The sequence below is a fragment of the Sipha flava genome, unplaced genomic scaffold (genome assembly GCF_003268045.1).
Source record: "Sipha flava isolate LNK unplaced genomic scaffold, YSA_version1 323_pilon_pilon, whole genome shotgun sequence".
In the NCBI taxonomy this organism is placed as follows: Eukaryota; Metazoa; Arthropoda; class Insecta; order Hemiptera; family Aphididae; genus Sipha; species Sipha flava.
The window spans coordinates 1,160,992-1,184,772 of NW_020273008.1; the positions used below are offsets into that span (position 1 = coordinate 1,160,992).

A 23,781-nucleotide genomic window follows, 5' to 3' on the forward strand; every position below is an offset into this window, starting at 1 on the left:
TGTTCATTGGAATCGAACCGAATCAATTCGATGGAAATTGTAAACGAAAAACCGTGAAAATGTAATACCGTGCTTCCACGTCTGGGAAATTCTTAATTTACTATCTGAAGATTTTGTGTTCTTGTATTTTTTTTTTCCTATTGGGAAAATAATTTCCAAAGACGTTGTAGCCATTTTTGTAGGCGTGTTGATGTTTTTTTTTTTATCAATAGTAATATGAACAAAATATCTTCTTAGCTGAATATATATTCCAAATATTATACATCTCAGATTTCGTTTCGTTTTTGAAATTTCTCTTAGATAGCTACTTCAAAATGTTGATTTAGACTTGGACCCAGTGTACACGCAGTACAGATCATCATATCGAAGATCACGAGAATGCGGGTCAAGAAACGTTTGTACAATGTAAGTAGCTAAGTTATGTTGTTAGACATTAGATCTTATTCGAACAAAGCTTATTGGTTTTATTGGTTTTTCAATGTTTACCATTCAATTATATTCTGTATATTAAGAACTCAATTTTATCTGCGTATCACAGTAGTTCGATTTCATTTGATTATTGCTGGCAGTGGCTTCTTATTTATCATAACTAATTGGTGTGACCCAATTTTATTAATAAGATTTTGTCAACTGTGTTGTTTTTATTTATTTACTGTGACGATTTTGTAATTGCTTAGATCTTATTTACAACATTTGATATTGGAGAAATATCTATATTTATAACAAATAAGGGTACATGTAGTTACATTTACTTAACACTAGTTCATTTTATTAAATGTTCTATTTTTATATATAACTTGCATAGTTTTAACCCTAGTAGTTAGTTAAAATTATCTCTTTAAATCTTATATTTTATTTCAATGCATTATTATCATAATTGTACCAAACATTTTTAATGATTGTCTTAATATTTTATTAAGAAATTGTAGATTCATTAATTGATTTTTTTGTATAGCTTATGTTTATAATTTTCATATTTTCAGAGCAAATAGCTATGTGATGAATGTATGTTTCGCACTATTATCTTGTGTATGGTCATATGATGGGATGACGAAAAGATTTTGGCCGGAAGACAGTATGGGTGCTGGGGTTTCTTCTAATGAATATCCAAATTTGGACGTTCAAAATTATCCAGGAGTTGTAATAAAGTAATGTTCCATTTATTTTTTAAAATATAATTACTATCTCGAATATTTTAAAATTCTATTAATATTATATTCATATCTTTAGGGAGAGACGTAAAATGCGTATGTCTGGTTTTGCTACTTTGCGAAAAAAGCTTATAAAGCGTCGCCGGTATTCCAAGGTGTGCAATCATAGTCGCATCATTAGAGAGTTGATTTCCGACTGGTCACCAGCTGAAGTTACTGCTTTGCTTGAAGAATATGAAGCATTAGCTGCCCTTAAAGATTTGTCTGTACAAGCAGAACTAGCAAGACCTCCAGCTGCTACATTTAAACAAGACTTGTCTACTCTATATGATCATAAATATTGTACCGATGTTGATCTCATTTTCCGTGGTGTTTGTTTCCCAGTACATAGAGCAATATTATCAGCTCGGTGTCCATATTTTCGTGAATTGCTATTGGGTTGCCCTGGTTATGGAGCACGCATTTGTTTAGATTTGAGAACCCCTGGTGTTGATGTAGATATGTTTTCAGCATTGCTATGTTTCCTATACACAGGCGATATAGCTCCTAGAGATGGGAATATAGATTTAGCTTTATTAAGGAGACTTGGTGATGAACTGGGCACACCAAATGTATTAGAAAATGATTTAAGATACCTATTAGAAACTGGTGACTATGCAGATGCTGCATTGGTGTTCATTCCAGAAGGATATTCAGATCGAAGACCAGAATCTACTGGATCTGAATATGGTTTTCAACCAAAATTGGAACTGCCATGCCATAAATCTATACTTAGTGCTAGGTCACCATTTTTTAGAAATCTTATACAACGAAGAACTAAATCTGGAGAAGAACATACTGAAAGAGCTTTACATATTCCTACAAGGTTTGTACTGGAGTTGATTATGTTTATCAATAATTTTTTAATTATAAATCTAATTATTTACTTTCAAACATTACAGAATAGTATTAGACGAATCAGTTATTCCAAAACGATATGCAAGAGTACTTTTACATGCCATTTATTTAGACACAGTTGACTTGTCTCTGATATTAAGAGGTTCTGGATGTGGTTCTTCTGCTGGCAGTTTAAGTGAAGTAATTATTAAACAAATTCTTAAAATAATATGCAACTAGAAATACTTAAGGTTGTTTACTTTAGGTTGAAGCTCTAACAAATACTGGACGTGTTAGACCTAGTCCATTAGATGAAGCTATGGAATTATATCAAATTGGTCGTTTTCTAGAGTTGGAAATTGTATCCCAAGGTTGTGAAGATCTTATCTTAGAATGGCTTACACTTGAATCACTTCCAGGAGTACTTCGGTAATTAATTAGTGTTAATAATTTGAATAATATCATGTTAAATATTTTTGTTTAAATCTGAATAAAATAATAAATTGTGTACAGGTGGGGAAGTTTACCGCACGGGTCAGCATGGGTTCATCGGCAAGCTAAGCATTTTTTACGTGAGGAATTTTCTCAAGTTGCCAATAGTCTTGTGTTGTTTCAACTTGATAAAGCTCATCTTATAGACTGTTTAAAGAGTAATTTTTTACAAGCAAGTGAGCTTGAAGTCTTACAAGCTGTTCTGAAATGGGGGGAACATGAATTGATAAAACGTATGGAAGATAGAGGTATGATATTATTGAAATTTTAATGAATTTAATTTAATTGTTTATTTATCATTTATTTATTTTATTTCAGAGCCGAATTTGGTGAGTCAAACAACACATTCTGTAAGCAGGAAAGGTGTGAAAAAACGAGATTTGAGTGATGTAGAACTTCGAGAAATATTATCTGAACTCTTACCTTTGGTACGTATGGATCATGTTATCCCTACAGAACATGAAACATTAACACAAGCAATTAGAAGAGGTTTAGTAAGTTCACCACCAAGTCATATGATTGGAAATGATTCACCAATATTGTCTCACCACATGTCCCGAATCAATGCTTGGATTAGACATCCATCGGGGCTTTATGTGAGACCTAGGCTATTTATTCCATACTATGATGAAATTAAAGTAAGTTTTGAACTAAATTATGTTTTTAATTTATTTACTAAAATTTTATTTTGAGTATTATAAATTTTAATAACTATTATTATTTCAAATTTAATAACAATTAAAATTAAATGAAAAATTATTTATTTTCTAAAATATAATATAATATAAATTATTATTATGGGACTAACAAACTATAACACAATTTAATTTAAATAAAATTGTATTTAAAATGATTTGCTTTAGTCATTATTTGAAGATCAAATGTTAAGAGAGGATGAGGAACTTGTTCGACGAACTAGATATATGCCTGATGGTATACCTGATACTTTGTATATGATCGAAGAAAAACCAACTCCATCATCATATGGTCTTTCATCCCTTGATGTGTTGACCGCTTCAATACCTAGTATGAAAATAATTTTTTTTTTACTGTTGATTTATTTCTTAAAACGTGAATATATTTTATATTATATAGCACCAGATGCAGCAACAATGAATGCAATGGTTAAACGTGATCAAAAACTGAGATCTGCCCCAGGTTGTCAGCGTGCTATATCACTGCCATTATCTAATCGACAAGAAATTAATCATCAAATCAGATTAAGAGTTGTTCGAGAGTTTAATTTACCTGATCCTGTAGCTTATCTTTTAGAGGTAATATGAATACTTAAGTGTAATTTTAAAATGTTTTGTGTTTTAAATGCATAATAACTTTTAGAAAGCAGCTAGTTCGGTTTGTTATTGTGGTGGTGGCCCTGATGAAAAACCAAAAGAAAGTTCAAGATCTCGAAGTAGTCGTACAAGAAAAGAAAAACGAAAAGGTTTAGGAACTAGTACCTTACCATCTGTGTATGCGCAACACAAATTAAGAAAACCACATAGACCTTACGTTGTAAATGATATGGCTTCATCATTACGATATACTAATAATATGAGAGTGAGTTTTTAAATTATAATATAATTTTTTGGTTTTTTTTTTCTCATTTTAATATTTACTGGTGAATTTACTAGTATGAAGATGAAGATGATTTTGATGGCCGAGGTGAACAGATAATAATGCCAGATGTTGCAGCTGTATCACTTTCTTTAGATCAGTTGAACATTTGTCCAATTTTGGGCACTGAAACTGAGTTGAGATTGGATCTGGGTGACAGTTCACCTAATCAGTCACCTTATAAAACGCCACCTCCTCCTAAACATTTCATTTAGAGCATGCTAAATGTAGAGTAATTTGTAAGATGCTTTGTTATTAGTATATAGAGTTCCACATAATTAATAATCGTACATAGGCTATTGAAAAACAAAAGCAGGACTCTACTTTTTAGGAGTTTCGTTTTAGAAATTCAGTCGTACTTTGGAAATTTACAATTTTCTGTTACCATTATATTCATTTCTTGTGCAATATTATTTTTTTTTCTTTTTTCATTATTGGATTCAATTGTTTTTTTAGTTGTTTGCAAAAACAAGGACAAGTATTAGTCAATTATTTGACAATGTTTTATTAAGTTTTTTATGTATACATTTCATCAACTGCTGATTCTCAAATTTTATCATGCTCAAATATATCATTACTTCCTTCTTAAATATGAGCAGCACAATTCAAATAAGTATTATTATTATTATTATTATTATTATAGTCATTGTTGTTTTAAATGAATAACCTATCAATCATTTTATTAGTTATTAGTTTAAAAATCTTTTGACTGAACAATGAAGCTTTTACTATTTTTGAGTTTAATCATTTCCATTTTGTTTCTTATTTGGTTAATTTTTTTTAACTAATAAATTATTATTGTGATTCTTATGTCTTGTAAATGTTTTGGCTGCTAAGTTTACTGAAATTTTATCTATATAACTGTTAAGTTGATTACATAGATTTATTACTCTTGATTTTATCAGTGTTGGTTAGTGGCAAGTATTCATTTAACAAAGTACACTAAAGATTTTCTTCCTGAGCAAAATGTTTTCTCTTTATTGTATTAGTTTTTTTTCTTCTACTTATACTAAGGGAAATGTCTTCATCTTTTTTGTTTATTCCAACACTATGTGTCTATTCAACAGTATTGTAAAAATATATCTTTATTAAAATAAAATAATATGACGCTCGTTGCTGTACATGATTATTCTTGCCAACCGCATTGTACATATGTTATAAACTGTGTTTCTACACACAGCGAAGAGCATTTAGTATTAGATTTTTGGGTATGTTGCAATAAAACAGGCATTGATGTATCTTTAAATTTATAAATATATAGCCGAATAATTTATTAATGAAACAAGTTGTTTACCTATTTTCTTTTTCTATATTGTACCTGATTAAAATCCTGAAATTTATATATTTTTATGCATAAATGTTTTAAAATAATGTCCCAGTAAATAGTTATGGTGAGGCGGCATATGTATTGGGTTTTAATTGAATTTTTTTTTTTGTATTTGTAAACAAGGTGGTCGTAATTTGGAAACATTATTCCTAAAATTAAGTCTCAGCTATGTAATGGAATCCGAATTATAAACAAAAAAAAAAAAAACATTTTGATTGAAAGCCGATCTTGTATGCCCTGGACATTTATTTCAAAACAAATTATATGTAAATATATATATTATAATTTATCTCATTAATTCTTTAATACCTAGAGTAATCTATTTATTTTTGGTCAAGTCCAACAGTTTTTCTCTTTGTTAATATTATAATATAAATATGTGAAGATGTTTACCTATTTTACTTTTTTTTCATTGTCAGAGAAAATTATGTAATAATACTATTGCTCTCAAAATAAATTGATCGTTATTCGCATTTCAAATTGTACCGAAAACGAAAAAAAAATGTATCTAATTAAATTTCACTTAATAGGGACCAAAACGACCCCATTTATAATTTATAAATCAATTCAACTAAATGAAATAAGTTACAAATAAAAAATTAGTTATATATTTATATTATATTATTATAAACATATTTATAAATTTTAATGTATTATGTATATTATCTTTAGACATTCGATTTTCCTTGCCGGTCTGTGATTCTAGTCTGTCGTTTTCTATGAAAACTGGCTTTATATTATTATAATTGCTTGTGACATCTATTGTTAATTTACTTCTCAAACCACGGGTGTTAACATAGTCATATTATTATGATGACTATAGTCGTGTTATATATTATGTATATGTATTTCAAATTACACTAGTATTTAATTTGTTATAAACTATGACTTTATTGTACATTTACGTACGATATTGTATATTATAAAAACAGAATATATTATAGAACAGCCTTTATTTAATTTATCATTATTTTTTTTTATTATTGTACTTAAATACAGTATACGTTTTGATTTGATAATAGTTTTAAATTCAATCAAAGTCGATAACCAAAATATTTAAAGAGAGTTTTAGTTAAAAACTTTCTATAATTATATTATATAATAATAAAAATGAAATCAATATCGTGTGTGTTGTACAAACGTGTTCTGTTGATACTTGATGTTAGTTACAATAATTTTGTTTTTTGTGATTAAAATATGTATACATCAAATAATTGTATTTTTTTTTAATGTATACTCTACATCATATGGATACTGAGTCAATTTTGATTGAATACTGGATCTTGAAGCTCGGAAAAAAAATTACATTTTTAGTTAAAATTTAGGTATTACAGATAAATATGATAATATTTTGTAAATCAGTTATAATTAATTAGTTTAATCTAATAAAATAATTTACTTCATTGTTATCTTTTCACTTCTCAGTGATAATCAATTTGAAAGCCCAGTATGTTCTAGTTAATATTTTACACAAGTGATAATATACTACAACCCATTTCTAAATCATCTGTATTTAATGTAAGTAATAATAGAAAATTATATCAGTAATTCAAAATGTGAAAAATATTTGTTTTGGAAATTTAATTGCGATGTTTATAAAATTTAATATATATATATATGTACAAGGCCGGCCCAAGCATAAATAGTGCACTAGGCAATATCAAATTTTGACGCCTCTAAAAAAAAAATTGAGCTCTTATTTTAACTTAGCCCCTTCCCCTATTTTTTATGTGAAATATCTACTTAAAATTTTTTTTAATTTTTAATTTTATGGATAAAATTTTATGTAAAAAGATCAAAAAATAATTTCTATTTCTATTACTCAAAACCCATCACTACCGCGACTATCGGATATGTGGTTGTTTAATTTTTTGAATAATTGAAAACGCCCAGCATAGGCCGTAATATAAAATAATATAATAACTTTAGACAATATTATTTTATTATATTATGTAAGTGGTTTTTACGAATGAATTAATTTAAATATTTTTCTTATAAAACACCAATAGAACTAAATAAATGTTCGGTTCAATTTTGAAAATGCTGCTCCTACTAAAGTGCCGCTCTAAGCAGGTGCCTATCTCGCCTATACCTTGAGCCGGCCCTGTATATGTAAAATTCAATTATATTTTAAAAAGTGGACCGATTGATCTAAGACATAATAATGAATTTATATCAGTATTGAAAATTTAAATCACTTTACTAGGTTGATCAGTTATTAATATATTTAATATAATAATTGATAAAATGTCATCAACAATCCTCATAAACTTATAATTATATATAGGTACATAATATACATAAGTTATCTATTTTGTGTTCATTATCTGCATTAATGCATAATACATTATTATTTTATTTTTTGCTGTAATGTTTATTAACAAAGGCATAATAATAACAAAAATAAAAAATAAATATATTTTGGTTTAAATCAGTGGTAACAATTTGGTGGCCCAAGGTTGTGCAGTACTGTAGTTATTTTTAATAATTAAATTCATAATCGTATAAGAAATTCTGGCTATATTTTGAACTATTGAAGCTTTATTTTGCACAACATATAAATGTGATAACATCAAATACTCGCAATAAAAGTAATTATCGTTAATTAATCGTGTTCTGAAGACATTGAAAAAGAACGACAGGTGTTTTTAATTTTAAATTTGTCCAGAGGTATTTTTTTTTACCTACTGTTACATGAAAAACAAATATCATAATAGACTTAATATTGACGCAGAGTTAAGTGTGAAAATATCAAGCATGTAGCCCAGGCTTTACTGTAATGATTTTTTCCAACTGCACAAATAAAATATATGTTACAAGAAGGCTTCGCCATACACTCTCCACACTCATTTTATTGATTTTGATGAAGCAGATAATGAATCTAAAGACGTGGAAGTAGCCAATATCGGTTTCACTAACATAATATTCAAACAATTCGTCATGTTTATAATAATAAAGTGCACATGTTCGTTAATTCTACAGCACATTTTATTGTTCCTAATGCACAATTAGTGTCCTACTGCACCTTACAATAAAGCCTGATGTAGCCGAACTTGGACGAGATTATGAAGAAAAAAGAAAAGATTCACTTGTCTCATAATGTTCAAAAATCAACGCAATAACTAATTTAAGAAACTCATAATTAAATTGTAAAAGGTAATTGAAATAATGTTTGATGTAAAGTTGTGTTAAATCAAATAATCATTTTTTTTATTTTGTAAGTTTTGAGTTCAATCTTTGTTTATATTATTACAAAAAAAAAAATGTAAAATTAAGATAAATAGTAAACTTTTTTTTTTCATAATTAAACAAAAATTAAAAGTTAGTACAGTCGAGTCACGATAACTCAAAGTTGAAGGGGAATAAAAATTCACTTCGAGTTACGTAATGAAATAGAATTTTTTAAACACAAAATTTTTTAATTAGCCTATGGCTTCGAATAAAGTAGCATTCACGCCTTCAACAGATTCAACAAATTACCTAAAGTCGGGTTCACACGGAGTCGTAAACTGGGCGAGAATATACTATTAGGAGAGTTAGTCGTGATTACAGATTCTTACTATTTGGTAACCACTGATTCATATTTATCGTAAATGAAACATTTTTTTTAAAAAAATTACAAGGCCAACTTAATCAATCACTTGTATTTATACTGATTATGCAATGGTGCTTAATTATATGTTTACAGATACCTATCAGCAAGTTGCTACATCATTCAATCAGTTAAGTGTTTTAATTGAAAATTGAAATCCAATGGGGATGTATCTAAATCCACAAGCAGTAACACCCTTTATTATATTTAATTATAAAGAGTTAATTTTTTTTTACTTATATCTAATATTTAGACGAAAAAAAAATGATAAATAAATGCATAACATTATGAACCCTAAATGGTAAATGATCATCGTCTTATTACAAATCTGAAGCTAATTTGTTTAATTTTGTCATAACAGTATTTACAAAAATATAATTTATAAATCAAATGTCTTATTAGTAAGGAAAACACTGTGCTAAATATAATATTGTTAGTTCGTGATAGGCACATTTTATAGAGAATTTAACAATACATTGTGTAATTAAAAGTTTGAATACTGCTGTTAAATAATTTGTATTTATACTCGTACAAATGTGTTAATATTGCATACTTTAAAAAATTATATAATGTACAATTCATTAAAAAAATTAGATTATTTACAATTAATATTACAAACATACTGTTAACAATAAAAAAATGTATTTCTAGTATAAGTTACCGTTAGAAATTATTTTAAATTGTATATAATAATAATAAAAAAAATCAATTAACATGGTGTAAATTGTACAATCACATATATAATATATAAAAGAAAAAAAAATCTATTTTCTTGAAACAGGAGTGTACCCACCTTGTATACCATAACATTTTGCTTGTACATCATCTGTATCACCACCGTGAGCTCGTACTTCATTGTTGTATGCTTGGATACGACTTTTCACAGGAGAGCCACCTAATGGTGAATCTTGTTTTAATGTTTCAACATCATTGAATACAACCTGTGCACCTCCACCCATGGTTTGTATTATATCAGCCTATAAACGACCAAAGTTAATGATGTTTTTTAGAACGATTTTATTAAAATATATGTACTTTATATAATTTAGCTTCTGGAATGCCTTGTTCATTGGATCCTTGAGTCAACAAACAATATTTTGATGCACCATTGTTCGATACAGTCTTGGCATCTGTTAATTTAGTAACAGACTTACGTTTCTTCATCTTGGGTTGCATAATAGTTTGTAGTGGAGTAGGCACTGGAGGTTTGTGCTCAATCCAACGCTCATGTGGATCACATGACTTTGACCTCCTTGAACGTAAATGCCTTAATACGGTTTCTGATTGCTAAATATTAAATATTTCACAATGTAAACAACTTTTCAGTATATAACTCTTAAAATTTAGTATATTTTCTTACCTCATTTGCTTTAAAATCTGTAGGTTTAGCATCATTTACAACAGGTTCTAGTTTATTTAAACTTTCATCAGATAAGGTTCTTTTAACAGGACGCCTAGAAAAATGACCTGGAATACTCTCTGTACTTTCTACAATATTCTTGATATGTCTAAGTTTGCGTTTCTTTTCTTGTAGTTTAGCCTAAATATCAAAATTGTATTACTTAACTACTAGCCAAAGATAAAAATATTATATTGTAAAATCTATATACCTAAACCTAGTACTCAAGGTTAGTAAAATAAAGTTTTGAACAATTTTTAATTAAAATTTGAAACAGCAAAGAACTGTTGGTTTATAAATGTATGCTAATTGATTGGAAATAATTCTTAAGGTAGATTAATTTTTGTTCTTAAATCTTTAAATAAAATGGTCTTCAAATTTTAGAATTTTAAATAATAAACATTAGAAAAAAATTAAAATGTACAAACTTCAAACTCATTTTCTTGTATTTTCCATTTATCCTTGAAATCTCTAGATAGTTGCTCTTGTTTTTTAACAATTTTTGTATTGTACTTTTGTTTTAATAGATCTTTATCAACAGATACTTGATTTAACATGTTTTCTTTTGCATTCAACTAGAAAATTATAAACATATTTAACAAAACTAAAGTACAATGTATAAATAAAGAAATTTAGATTTTTTAAAAACTGTTATATGATTAGTGTAATTTTGGACTTACATCTGATTTTAGTCTTTTGTTTTCACTATCTAGTGATTCTAATTTTCTTTTTAATGACACCATTTCATTTTCCAGTAGAAGTGCTTTATTTTGATATTGCTTAATCTATAAAAAAAATATTGTAATTTAATAATAATGATTAATCACAATCAGTTAATGGTTATAAATACTTTATTAGTATCTTGGTCCCTAAGAATTTGCAATGAATTTATTTCTTGTTTAGCACCAGCAAAATTGGTTTCTAAAAACACTAACTGTGACCGAATATCATTACCTAGAAAATATAAAATAATAATTTTTTGACATGTTAACAAGCATTTTAAATTCATTTTATACTTTGATTAATCAATATTTCACGAAGTTCGTCCTTTTTTTTTATTCTCTGATCAAGAGCAATAATTAATTCTTGTCTCTTTTCTTCATCAAGTAAATCATCACCCACTAACTCTGGCAATGGTGGCCCCAAATTCAAGTAACTAATAGACATATGAGCAGGATAATTAAAACTATCTCTTTAAAAAAAGGTCATTGATAAAAATTACTTTGAGAAGCAGTTTTCTTTTACATCATAAGATTTTTTTTTTTCCATTTGGCCTCTAGTATTTTCTTCTAATACACAAGGAATTCGGTTCACAGATTGAATCTAAATCATATTTATATCAGATTTCATTAACTACAATTTACAGCAACACTTACATCAACAACTTTTCTTCGCCCTGGAGTCAAACCTAAATCCATACGCAACGGTGTCATTCGTTTCACTTGGACACTTCCAGACATTTCACCAAATTGCAGCACAGGCTTCAAACAGTAACACGATAAATGAATGAATAATTGATTAAATGGTAAATCGAATTTATAGTTACCAAAAGTTCTGCATAATCAGATAGAGGGTTTATGCAAATAAGCATTCTAATTGAACCAGAACCTTCAAAGAAACTTTTAAATAAATGTGTAAGACGTGATGTTCTATAAGGTATCTTCTCTGCAATATTTCTTAAATTGCTAGATGACTGATTTTCATACAATATTTTAAGACATTGTTTCAAATTCGACAAAGATTTATTTATTTCTCCTGTAAAAAAAATTAAGATAAAAAATAAGATGTAATCGATATAATAATAATAATAAAAAAAAAAACTAACCAGCTTCCTGAAGTCGCTGACCAGTGGTCTTTGCCTTTCCAGCTCGTTCACTTCCAGCTAGATCGACTAGTGATAGTTGACTCACTACTGTATACTTTTTATCTTGAATTATATTTACACCATCAGTATCCAAAGGCGCCTAATACAATATTTATTATTTTTACATTCAAACACAAATTAATAGAAATTAGAAAATAGTAAATATTAATGTATAATGCAACAGATTCCATAAAAGAAAATTTTTACCAATTTGTATTTAGTACACTAAAGTGTCACAATAAATAAGAAAAGCTATTTCTTTCATTTATTATTATCCTAGACCATTTTACATTATTAATATTCCTCTAATTTTTTTTAGCCCTCGAATATAAAAATTAATAACATTACTTGTTTATTTATAACTTTAACAAAAATATTTATTATAGTTTCTAGATAATTTCAAATATATTCATACCTAGAATGATTTTTAAATTAAAATACTCTTTACAATATTAATTAATATATTAAAATTTATATTTTGTTCTCGGTGAAAAATCATTGTTTAATAGGAATAATTATGAAGATGAGAGTAAACATTTATTTATTTACTTGTACAACTCTAATAGTAAAAACTGTATGACTACGACTGGAATCCATATTTAAAAAAGTTGGTGCTGTACGTTTCCTAAGTTGACCTTTTTTCAACCAATCAAAAGCTTCATCTGCATTATAAACTTCTTGTTCATTAACACCATGAACATACATATTGCCAGTTGCATCTTCTCGTATTATTTTACTGTTTCTATGAAATATTAAAACACAAATTAAAATGTATAAGAAATAATTAATTTTTTTTTATTTACCGTCTTATTTCACCATCAGAAACATCTTCTAAAAGATCATAAACATAGTTATGATATATTTCCACATAACTTATAAAAACAGAATAAGCTACATCTTGTTCTATATCTATAATTTTATAATCAAATGGTATACGATCTGTCTCTCCATCTTTTCTGAAAATATAGTAAAAAATTTATACATGTTAAGGAAATGTATTTTCATTTATTTAATTACCTCTTTGGTGTTTTTGGAGGATTTCTTACATTATTTTTGAAATCTTCAGCTTTAAAAATCATAGCATCTTCCATACTGAATACATCAAACCCATTAAGTTTATCAGGCTTAAAAGTAAATCTTCTAGCCTGGTAATCTCGAATAGAGTTGAAAATAACATCAAAGCATCTGCCAACAATACCTCCATCTTCTTGGTTACCAGTCATTGTATAGGACTTCCCACTACCTGATATTCCATAAGCAAATATTAAACTGCTTTTTCCCAATAAAAGTTGTTCTATAAGAGGTAATCCTAAGTCTTGAAAGACCACTTCTTGGGTTTCATAATCGGTAAATATTTTTTTGTAGGTGAACTGCCCTTCTTTTGATATTCCTCTTTCATCTGGTGGACAATACACTTGTAATTCAGTGTCAGATACAACCTTGATGCAAGGCGATTCCACATAAGATGAAACTGGACGAATCCGACAATAAACTTGGATAGGATCTCTAGCTTCATCATCAGCTTTAGATTTTTTTTGGACCTTGACTGGTTGATTTCCAACTCTCTTCATTGTATCTGCAACAGTTTATAATCTTTAAATCACAAGAACATGATTTTAAATACGTTGATGATATTTATTTATGTATTAAATCAGTTAAGAAAATCGGAAACCTGTTTTCGCATAAGGAATAAAAATGTTCATAATGAGTTCTTACTTTGGTAACGGTCATCAACGAACTAGTAAAATTTGCATTTATTATTGTTTGCTATTTTTGAATCAACGATACGATTAACATGAAATTCAACAGAAAAAACGACCGTTAAACGTATCACTATTTGGACGGGCAAGGCCAGTTCAGTCGGCAGTTATTGGGGTTCTTTGATCAGTGTGAACAACGAATCGTTTAGACATAAATGCGAAATGTACACCACCAGTAGGGCCAACACAACCAAACATTGATACCACGGTCTCGTAACAGGACTCTTGTTGATACACATTGTGGTAATCATGTTGCTCTTCGACTAGAATGATAAGAACATTGTTGAATAAAATTAAAATTTGCAATTTTTATAGTTCTAACTTTTATTAAATAAATTTCACTGCCGCCATACTGAACCAAAGGTTTCCTATTTCACAGCCACAACAGCGATTCACATGTGTTTTCATATTGTGTAAATTAGAAGTTTCACTATACTTATATATTTGAAGGTTTCGCTGGAGACAGTATTACATGTGAGTGGATATTTTTTATACTCGTTTTTCAATGACAACGGTAGGAATGCTGCGTTATATTACTGCTTAATACTGGCGGGTACCGCGTGCTTAATATGTTGTTGTAGCACAGTGTTGCTAAATCGTTTGTGCCAAGAATTGCTGTTTGTCAATGAAAAGAAAACAAATATTGACCCATCTATTGTATGTGTCAAACACTTGAAATTTATAAACTTATTCCGTTCTTTGACCGATATCAAAAAGTTTGAAAGAACCACAACATTTATTTGGGTTAATTTTTTTTTAAAAATCCGTTATTGTACTCAATTATAATTTCTGTATGCAGTTATTTAGGTATTAGATTTTATTTTGGTGTAAAGATATTGAATTTCTTACTTCTCCAAATTGTTTATACAATTAAAGAAAAATTGCTTTCAAAACATTTGATTTGAATAATATTATCTCGTTTTTAATTTATTACTCATTAAGTATTTTATTCTTATTACAGAATCTGATTTCTTTTAATTTTTAATTTTTTTATTTTAGGTGATATATTATATATGATATTAATTTAAATCTATAATTTAAGTGTTAAAATTTGTAGTTGAAGTTTTTTCAGTTTAATATCCATTATAAAATATACTAAATTTGTTTACATTTTACAGAAAGTACGAGAGTGAACTGAAAACATATAACTAAGATGAGTGATGATGACCGAGATATTGAATTGGAGACGGCAGAAAAGCGAGCACACCATAATGCGTTAGAGCGTAAGCGGCGTGACCATATTAAAGACAGTTTTACAAGTTTAAGAGATTCTGTTCCATCATTACAAGGTGAAAAAGTTGCTAGCCGAGCACAGATATTAAAAAAAGCTGCTGATTATATACAGTTTATGAGGCGTAAAAATGTGTCTCACCAACAAGATATTGATGATCTCAAGCGACAGAATAATATTTTGGAATCTCAAATAAGAACTTTAGAGAGAGCCAAAGCTACTGGAAACTATGCTATGGAGTCTAGTGAATTAGCACTAGATGTTTCAGGTTCAGAAAACTCTGATATTTCAGATGGTGAACTACAAAAATCCAAAAGGAGACTGAAAAAGCAAAAGTTTGGTTATTAGGTCTTAATTTTTATTGATTTTGTATTTAACAATAATATAAAAAGTAGATTAATGTATAAAACAATATATTATCTGGGACAACATTAAAAATTAATAATTTATTAGAAATCATTACATTTGTTATATTTTTTTATGTAACACAGCGATTAAAAGTATTGACAGATAATTATATATATATATATATAAATAAATGACTACTAGGATTGACTCAAATTGTGAATTTTCATACTTTATAATTCACTTAAAGAAAATGTGGCAAATAAAATGTATGATTTGATAATTATTATGACTGCAATATTAAATATATATATTAAAATAAAATAAATAATTAAAAATTTAATTCACACTGCAAAACCACTTGAATTATTATTAATCATTTAGAATTATATGTCTATTATTTTATATTTAGTTTTTCTTAATATAATAAGTATTAATTAATATTATCTACAAATGAACAAATAATTAATTTCATTAAAAACATTGTTATTATTTGTATGATAATTTAATTTATATAAATTTTTTGTTTTATTTACTTTATTTTTTATTTTAGTTTACGAAATATTAATATGTTTTTTATTTACGATTTTATCCGTATCTGATAAAATAAAAATGTTTATATGGGATTAATAACTTATTTTAATTGTTTTTTGATAAAATAGCCTGTTGATGTTTTTTTAAATACTTAAAATTACAATACATTGGATTGTGTAGTGAACCTTTTCTTGTCTATTGTTATTTTTTATTTATATCTAAGCTTTTATATTATGGATTATCAATAATATTTGTTAGGCTGTTAGTTTTAAATTTAAACGTTTTCCTAAAATAGTATTACACATTTGAGTTGCATTAAATTTTTTTCCTTGTACATACTATATATTTGAATTATAGTTTTTAAGTAGTTCATTCAAGCTGTAATATTTTATTGATCGTATTAGATTTAACAATTGTATTAATATCTTAAATAAACATTGCAATTTAATACACATAATTTGGTTTTATATTATGTCTTATATTTAGTATTTAAACAAGTTTTAATTTTTAACCAGTCATTAAATTTAGTATTATGGATTTTATACACTTTTTGTTTGCAATGTTTGATTTTACTATTATTTTTTATTCAATAATTTTTTAATAATCTTGTTATGAATCGCTTAATTAATTATTTGTAAAAATCATATGGAATAAAAAATCAAAATATATTGATGTATTTTAATAATCTATAAATAAGAATACCCTAAATTTAATCATTATTTCATTTATTTATGAGATTTATATTGGTTGACACTTTAGGAGTTCAAAAATTATAAATGAAAATTCTTTAAACCAAAAATTTAACTCTAAAATTATTTTTCATTCTTAAAATACTTTTTAAGTAAGATAATTTTAGTTTTTCTAAATTAAATTTTAAATTATTTGTCTAGTTCAATGTACTACAATTCAAATAAATATTCTAATGATACTCATAGTAGATTCAAAACTTTTTAAACAAACTTATTATTTGTAATATTCACATATTACAAATAATTTATTTTCAATAGTATTTGAGATATTATAGTATGTGTTCATAATGAATTAATATTTTAATATTTTAGAATGTTGAACTATTTTAGTTAACATTATGATCTCAAATTGCTGCAATTAGTTGTAAAATAGTATTAAATGATTGGTTAAAAGTTAAAATTTGTTAAAATAATGTTTGTAGCCTTGGTTCTGGAGCGTATTGTGCAATTAGAGATGAGCTTATCCTAACCTTCTGAAAATGTATATCAATGAATATTATAATAATTATAGAAATTATGTATTTGATAGCATTTGTAACATTTTATTATTGTTTAATTACGATGTCAAACATTAAAAGAGCGGTAAAACGTAAATTTGAAGAAGAAAAAAGAGTATCCAGATTAGAATGGGCAGAGGCTGGTTGTACCTTCTTCTGGGATTGTGCCCTTGTAAAATAATTTTTTTTGGAGGCGGGGTCAGTAGCTTAGTGCTTAGTAGTTAAATAGCTACATAATTAACGTTTTAACGTTAAAACAGTTATAATGTTAATCGAGCTAAGCTAGAACAATGTTTTCGGCGTAGGTGGATGGTTAAAATTAATCTGTCCGGTAAGATGTAAATATTCAAATCGCTTATGAGAATGGGAAGACCTGTACTTTTACATACAGAAAAAATGTACCAGCTTCAAGGCATACAATAGAAAAGTGTATTTCAAATGTAGTTTTGATATTTTCATTAATTTAAAAAATTGACATTTCTAATTGCCTCTTAGTCTCGCTTTAGATCAATCTATCGATATTCAAGATAAATCTCAGTTTTTCATGTTTGTTCGTTATGTTATGAAGAATGTAGTAGTGAAAGAAGAGTTGCTGGATCTAATTGCTTTAAAAAAAAAACTACTCAGGGTATAGACATTAAGGTTGTTCTCGATGAAATGCTATGAAAAGTTGAAATTTCGTAAAAAAGAATGACGAGCATTTTAACTGATGGGGGTTTCTAGTATAGTGGATTGTAAAAATGAATTAATAGGACTTCTAAAAAAATGATACTAATTTCTCATATTGTATACTTATTCATTATACTATCCATAGAACCCAAAGACACCTAACTGCTAATTTTTTTAAATATGATGGATGTTGTTTTAGAAATTCCAAATTACATACCTACGCTCAAGTGCAAAACCACATCTTTAGTTTAAAAACTACTTTGAAGATATAAAAGATGATATTCTTAATGATATTCCATAGTATGATCTTGTTAAATAGTTATTGGTAAAAATAACTTTAATTCAATTTTTTCAATTACTAGAACTTATCAGTGTTTTTAATAAAAAAATAAAAGTTTTCTTCAACTTTCGATTTCTAATTAGTTAAAGATATAGTTTACCGACATCATTTTTTAAATTTTTTTTATTAATTATTTAAATTGTTTCAATACACTTGGTATTTTTACAAATGAATTACAATACGTTCAGTCCGTTATTAGAATTACAATTAGTTTTACGGGTCCGGGTGGGTTTTTTTGTGTTTCCAGAAGAATATTTTATTTTAGGTATAGTTATGGTTTTGATCTTAAATTTTGGATATTTTTCCCATCTTATAGTGGAGTGCTTCTTCAGTTTTATGTTGTTTTTCTTGAAAGTTTTTAAATTGTTATGTTATCCATAATGATAGGTATGGTAGACCCGTATCATTGTGCACTCGTAGTTGTTTATTTCTTATAAATCACCGGTCCTTTAGGGCTATTTATAATAATTTAGTTTTGAGAGTTTACAGTTTTTTAATTTTTGTTTGAGGTGGCTGTCCATACTGGGCATGTGTGGGTTATTTGTGGTCTAATTATTTCCATATATAATAATAGAGAACATTTCATTCGTAGGGTTGAGCTGTGAGTTGATATGGGTACAGTTTTTTCAGTCAAGTATAACCTTAGTTTATTATTTTATTTATGTATACTTTCCAGTTTGGTTTTTCATCAAGGTGTCATAGGCGCAACTAGGGTAAAAAATCTGAGGGTTCCACAACCCTCCTACCAAAACTTAAAATAACCTGTAGATTACCCCTACTCTATATACTTATATACCATATTTATATATTTTAGATTCTGAGCCAAGATGGATTTACTGCAATTTGTCTTTTTTTTGTATATGACACTGTTGTGAGTTAAATATACTGTATGGGGTATGCCATTTATAACATGGAATATTTATGAGGGGGGCTAAGCCCCCCTAATTGCGCTTATGCTAGGTGTAGTCCTAAGTATTTCACCGAGCCGACTTGTTTCTCTTTTGGATTTTTTGGTTGTTCATATGTATTAGGATTAGAATATTCATTTTTAATTAATATTATATTGAAGACAGAAGTCCAATATCATATTGTAACAAATAAAGCAAATTTCGAAAACATTTTTTAGTCATTTAAAAGATGAAGGTTTTAAACAATAAAAAAAAACAATCATTACTTTAATATGGAATTTTGGAAGAATGTTTCTATTTTAAAATACTCAAATATTAAAAACTATGATTTGAAAATAAATATTTTTGAAAATCGTTTTATTCAATAATGAAAATAATCAAGTCAAAATATCGTTACAATGTAAAAAACTGATAATTATCTCTCAGAATTATGCTCAAACATCATGCAACCAGATTTTAAGAAGTTCACGAAAAAAATACCATGTAAATAAATAAATGAATTTTACATTTATATTTTATTCGTTACTCATATTTCGTTATTTTATATATTTTTATTAATTTATTTATTTTGTAGACCAGCGTTTTACAAACTGGGGGTTATAAACCCTTAGATAAGTGGTTGCATCGTTTAGAAATAATTAAATGCTGATTTAAAAAAAAACCTATTATTTACAAGACCACTTTTTTTTCTAAACGCTTTTTCTTCGTGCTTACCGATATTACTTATTTTTTATTTACCATAATCTTTCAACTATAGCTGTTACTTTCTTAGCTGCTGCTTGCACCCAGGGGCAGACTGGTCTGGCGGGACACCGAGACAAATCTCGGTGGCCCGTTACAATAATAGATTAAATCACCTGATGATATTTTAGAAATTAAAAATATAGTATAATGATATTTTATCGACAGAAAATTGGGGAAACTAGTGAAGTTATGAAAACAAACCTAATTATATAAAAAAGGAATTACTTTAAGAGTTAATTTTAATATATAGGTATAATATTAAAATGTGTACACTATATCTATAAAAAAATATCTTATATATTATGTGTAATTTTGTATATCAACATAAAATGTTGAAAATATTTTTTAAATAATAATGGTTTTTTATCATTATTATTTTTTTTTGCATACCTATGACCAAATTGTTGGTCCCCTGTTAATTTTGGCTTGGCAAAAAAAAATCCCGACCTGAAATATTAACCCAGTCCGCCCCTGTTTGCACCTCACTTATAATCGGTACTTTGTCTAACTTGAGCTCATTAAAATCCGATTACTTCGTCAACAAAATCTCACAGGGGTACAAAGCCTGTTAAGGTAATACTATTATCATCTTCTCGACCTGTCATGATCCCTACAACAGCAGTATTTTTGCCTTTAGTGCTGTTCTAGCTCTTATTAGTTCCTCGGAACTCTGAAAGTGAACTTTTTCTTTCTCTTTCTCCCTCTCTCTCTCTCTATTTCCTCTTCCCTTTTCCACTCTCCAAGTGTTTGTGTACACTGCTGCACATATAACGACTAACTTCATATACAATGTAATGTTTATTTGAATGCGTGGGGGTGACCTATATATATATGGCTTTATATTTGATAATGCTGACGGTCTTTGTGTTCGGTATAATGGTACTATTTTCTGATACTATGTTTATATGTGATTTATATACATATATGAAATTTACATAAACATAATATCTATGAATAAGTATGTTATTTCTGTGTCTATTGATAACCTCTCCTAAGAAACACAATGATTGGAAACGTGATACCGAAAATTTAATATTATTTCAATGTGTTAAAAAAAAGTCTCTTTTTCTTTTTCTTCTCCTTCGACTTTCTCTCAACTATTTGGAGTCGACCACCCTTGTCCTAAACCTCCACTCGTCTCAATTTTCTATATCCTTTACGCACAGCATCCACCAACAGTTCTCATATCATTCTCAATTGTATCCAATCATCTCTTTTTTGGTCTTCCTCTTCCTATTTTCCCTCCAATGTTCATTTTCATAACAACTCTTACTGCTTTTGTTTTCTCTCGTTTTACCACATACTCAAATCATCTCAGTTTATTTTCTCTCATCTTGTCCACACTATTGACGTTACATTAATAATACCTCTTACATATTCATTCCTTATTCTATTTTCTTTTGTCATTCCATTCATCCTTGAGCATTTTCATATCTGCAACATTCATAATTTGTTTTATTTTCCTATTAACCACCCAACACTGAACCATATAACATAGTTGGTCACTCATGTAAAATTTACCTTTTAGTCTTATTGGAATTCTCTTATCACATGAAACGCCCGACGCTTCTCTCCATTTCATCCAACTGCACTTAATCCTATGTTTTATATCAATGCTAAAGCCCCCGTCCTTTTGTACAAATGATCCTAAGTATTTGTGGTTCTCGATTTCCCCTATCACATCACCGCTCATTGTCATTGGTCTTCTCATACCTTTAACTTCTTAGTATCTTCCTCAAATGTCATACTCTATATATCTACTTTGTTTTATTTCCTGTAACAAATTTATATATATTTATGGGATCTCCTTTTTTTTATTTTCTATTTTTTATTGTTAAAAAATAAGTATAATAACTAAAAATAATTTAAAAAATTTAATTTATTTTCAGTGAATTATAATATTTTTTCAATTGTGGATACGTATTGCGTAATCGTGATGATAGAGGTGACGATGTTGTATGATCAATATGATAACGTGATGACAGACTTGAATGAAATTAAATGAAAGAGAAATTTAAAAATCTTACCTTATCGTGTTTCATATTATAGATTATATATACATAATATTTAATATGAAAATTTTAAATACGTAAATTTAATTTATGTCTATATTGGATGAATAAATATTTACTTTTTTAACTGAATTCATCTGCTGTTGTCCAAATTCAATGGCCATCTCTGTGTATTGGTTTATGTAATTTATGTAATATCTAAATCCTAGGGTCCTAGATCTTGAACCCTGGTTCTACAATTTTAGTGATCGATATCTGGGAAACCAAAATATTTACTATATGGACAAGGCGATATTACCTACCATTATAATATGGTACCTCTTCTAATTTTATATAATCATTAAAGAGTAAAGTGGAAGGACGAGTTAATTTGGTTAATTCATTATAATATATTATTATGTTATGTTTATTATGTTAGGGAATACTAGTCGTATACGAAAAGAGCGACTATACGTAGAATACCATTGCTTTAGTATAATAGTTAATTTTAATTGTTATGCTAATAATAATATAAGGCATACAAAACAAATTAATTAGAAGCTCGGTCTGATCTACGCTATGATGACGTACATTTTAATTTGATTAAAAATTGGAAATTTCATATTTTGATTAAATTATAAAGAAAAACAATTTATACCTACTTTCGGTTTAAATAATTTTTGCATCCCTATTCCATTCTTCACTTTAAATATAGAATATGCGTACGGCCTAGGTAAGATCCAAGTGAATTATGGCTACGAAGGTTGAATTTTATTCTTATTTCATCTGTGCAGGACTAACCAATTGAATATATGGACTATGTATTCGTCAACAAAATGAACAGGTTCATTAAAAAAAGAAACAATTTGTTAATAATTTGAATATATATATATATATTTATATGTATATATATAAATATATATTTATATCATTTTTTAATACATACAATAATACATAAATACCTAATAAATGCTTAAAATATTATGATATGATGTATAATATTTATCAATATCAATATAATTTAGTTATATTTTAAAGAAAATATGGTTAAAATTCCATTGTTGATATGTTTTCGAGGGAATTGATATGCACGAAGTTGCGCAACGTTATTGGCGAATTCACTGTGTAAACTTAATATAATATATATTTATATTACTATATATTAATTAAAATTTGATTAAAACTAATAGTGTATAATATATAATTACAAGAAAAGAATAACACGTTTTAACATCGTGAAATCTAATAAATATACACATTAATATGTCATCATTTATAAGTAATTATACGCTACTATAATGTTGGTGGTGCGCTTTGGACATTTTACACATATCAAAGAGTATGTTAATCTTGTATAGTATAATATATATTATTATATAGTAAGAATTGTATTTGAAATAAAAATAAATATCTAACAATATAAATCCGCCTCTAACCATGTTAAAATATGAATATAGGTTTAACAAACAATTATTATGCATATATTAGTAATAATGCTTTGGCGTATATATCACAATATTAAAAATAATTAAACAAAAAAATAATATTACTTAAATATTACAGTTAATATAATAATAATAATATGATATTTTATATAAAACATCGAAAACACTTAAAATTTTACAATTTAATAACAATAAGAATAATAAAATTAGTCAAAATACTATTCATGATGTTTAAATCACATTTTGTTTTTAG

At 27.2% G+C, this 23,781-nt stretch overlaps 3 protein-coding genes across 4 annotated transcripts; 2 read left to right on the forward strand and 1 right to left on the reverse strand.

Annotated features, from left to right (window-relative positions):
- The first annotated feature begins 205 nt into the window (after positions 1-205).
- LOC112686735 (BTB/POZ domain-containing protein 7) lies at positions 206-5,770 on the forward strand. The gene is made up of 11 exons (XM_025559143.1): positions 206-405; positions 984-1,148; positions 1,231-2,016; positions 2,093-2,228; positions 2,293-2,456; positions 2,541-2,767; positions 2,838-3,157; positions 3,383-3,545; positions 3,615-3,793; positions 3,858-4,076; positions 4,151-5,770. Exons 2-11 carry the CDS (start codon positions 1,000-1,002, stop codon positions 4,346-4,348), a joined length of 2,541 nt encoding a protein of 846 aa, XP_025414928.1. The 5' UTR covers positions 206-405; positions 984-999; the 3' UTR covers positions 4,349-5,770.
- A 3,934-nt stretch (positions 5,771-9,704) lies between these two features.
- On the reverse strand, positions 9,705-14,196 carry LOC112686736 (kinesin-like protein KIF23). 2 transcript variants are annotated; one of them, XM_025559146.1, is made up of 15 exons: positions 14,032-14,196; positions 13,333-13,891; positions 13,119-13,271; positions 12,865-13,057; positions 12,277-12,415; positions 11,998-12,206; positions 11,828-11,932; positions 11,674-11,774; positions 11,468-11,607; positions 11,302-11,405; positions 11,132-11,236; positions 10,880-11,026; positions 10,413-10,592; positions 10,088-10,339; positions 9,705-10,029 (listed from the first exon to the last, which is right to left on the reverse strand). In XM_025559146.1, exons 2-15 carry the CDS (start codon positions 13,884-13,886, stop codon positions 9,817-9,819), a joined length of 2,595 nt encoding a protein of 864 aa, XP_025414931.1. In that variant the 5' UTR covers positions 13,887-13,891; positions 14,032-14,196; the 3' UTR covers positions 9,705-9,816. The 2 variants fall into 2 exon arrangements, with proteins under 2 accessions (XP_025414931.1, XP_025414929.1); XM_025559144.1 differs by having other exon boundaries at positions 13,988-14,196.
- Positions 14,197-14,338: 142 nt separating this feature from the next.
- LOC112686737 (protein max) lies at positions 14,339-15,912 on the forward strand. Its single transcript, XM_025559147.1, has 2 exons — positions 14,339-14,549; positions 15,194-15,912. The coding sequence occupies exon 2, from the start codon at positions 15,229-15,231 to the stop codon at positions 15,652-15,654; it is 426 nt and encodes a 141-aa protein (XP_025414932.1). The 5' UTR covers positions 14,339-14,549; positions 15,194-15,228; the 3' UTR covers positions 15,655-15,912.
- Positions 15,913-23,781: the final 7,869 nt, after the last annotated feature.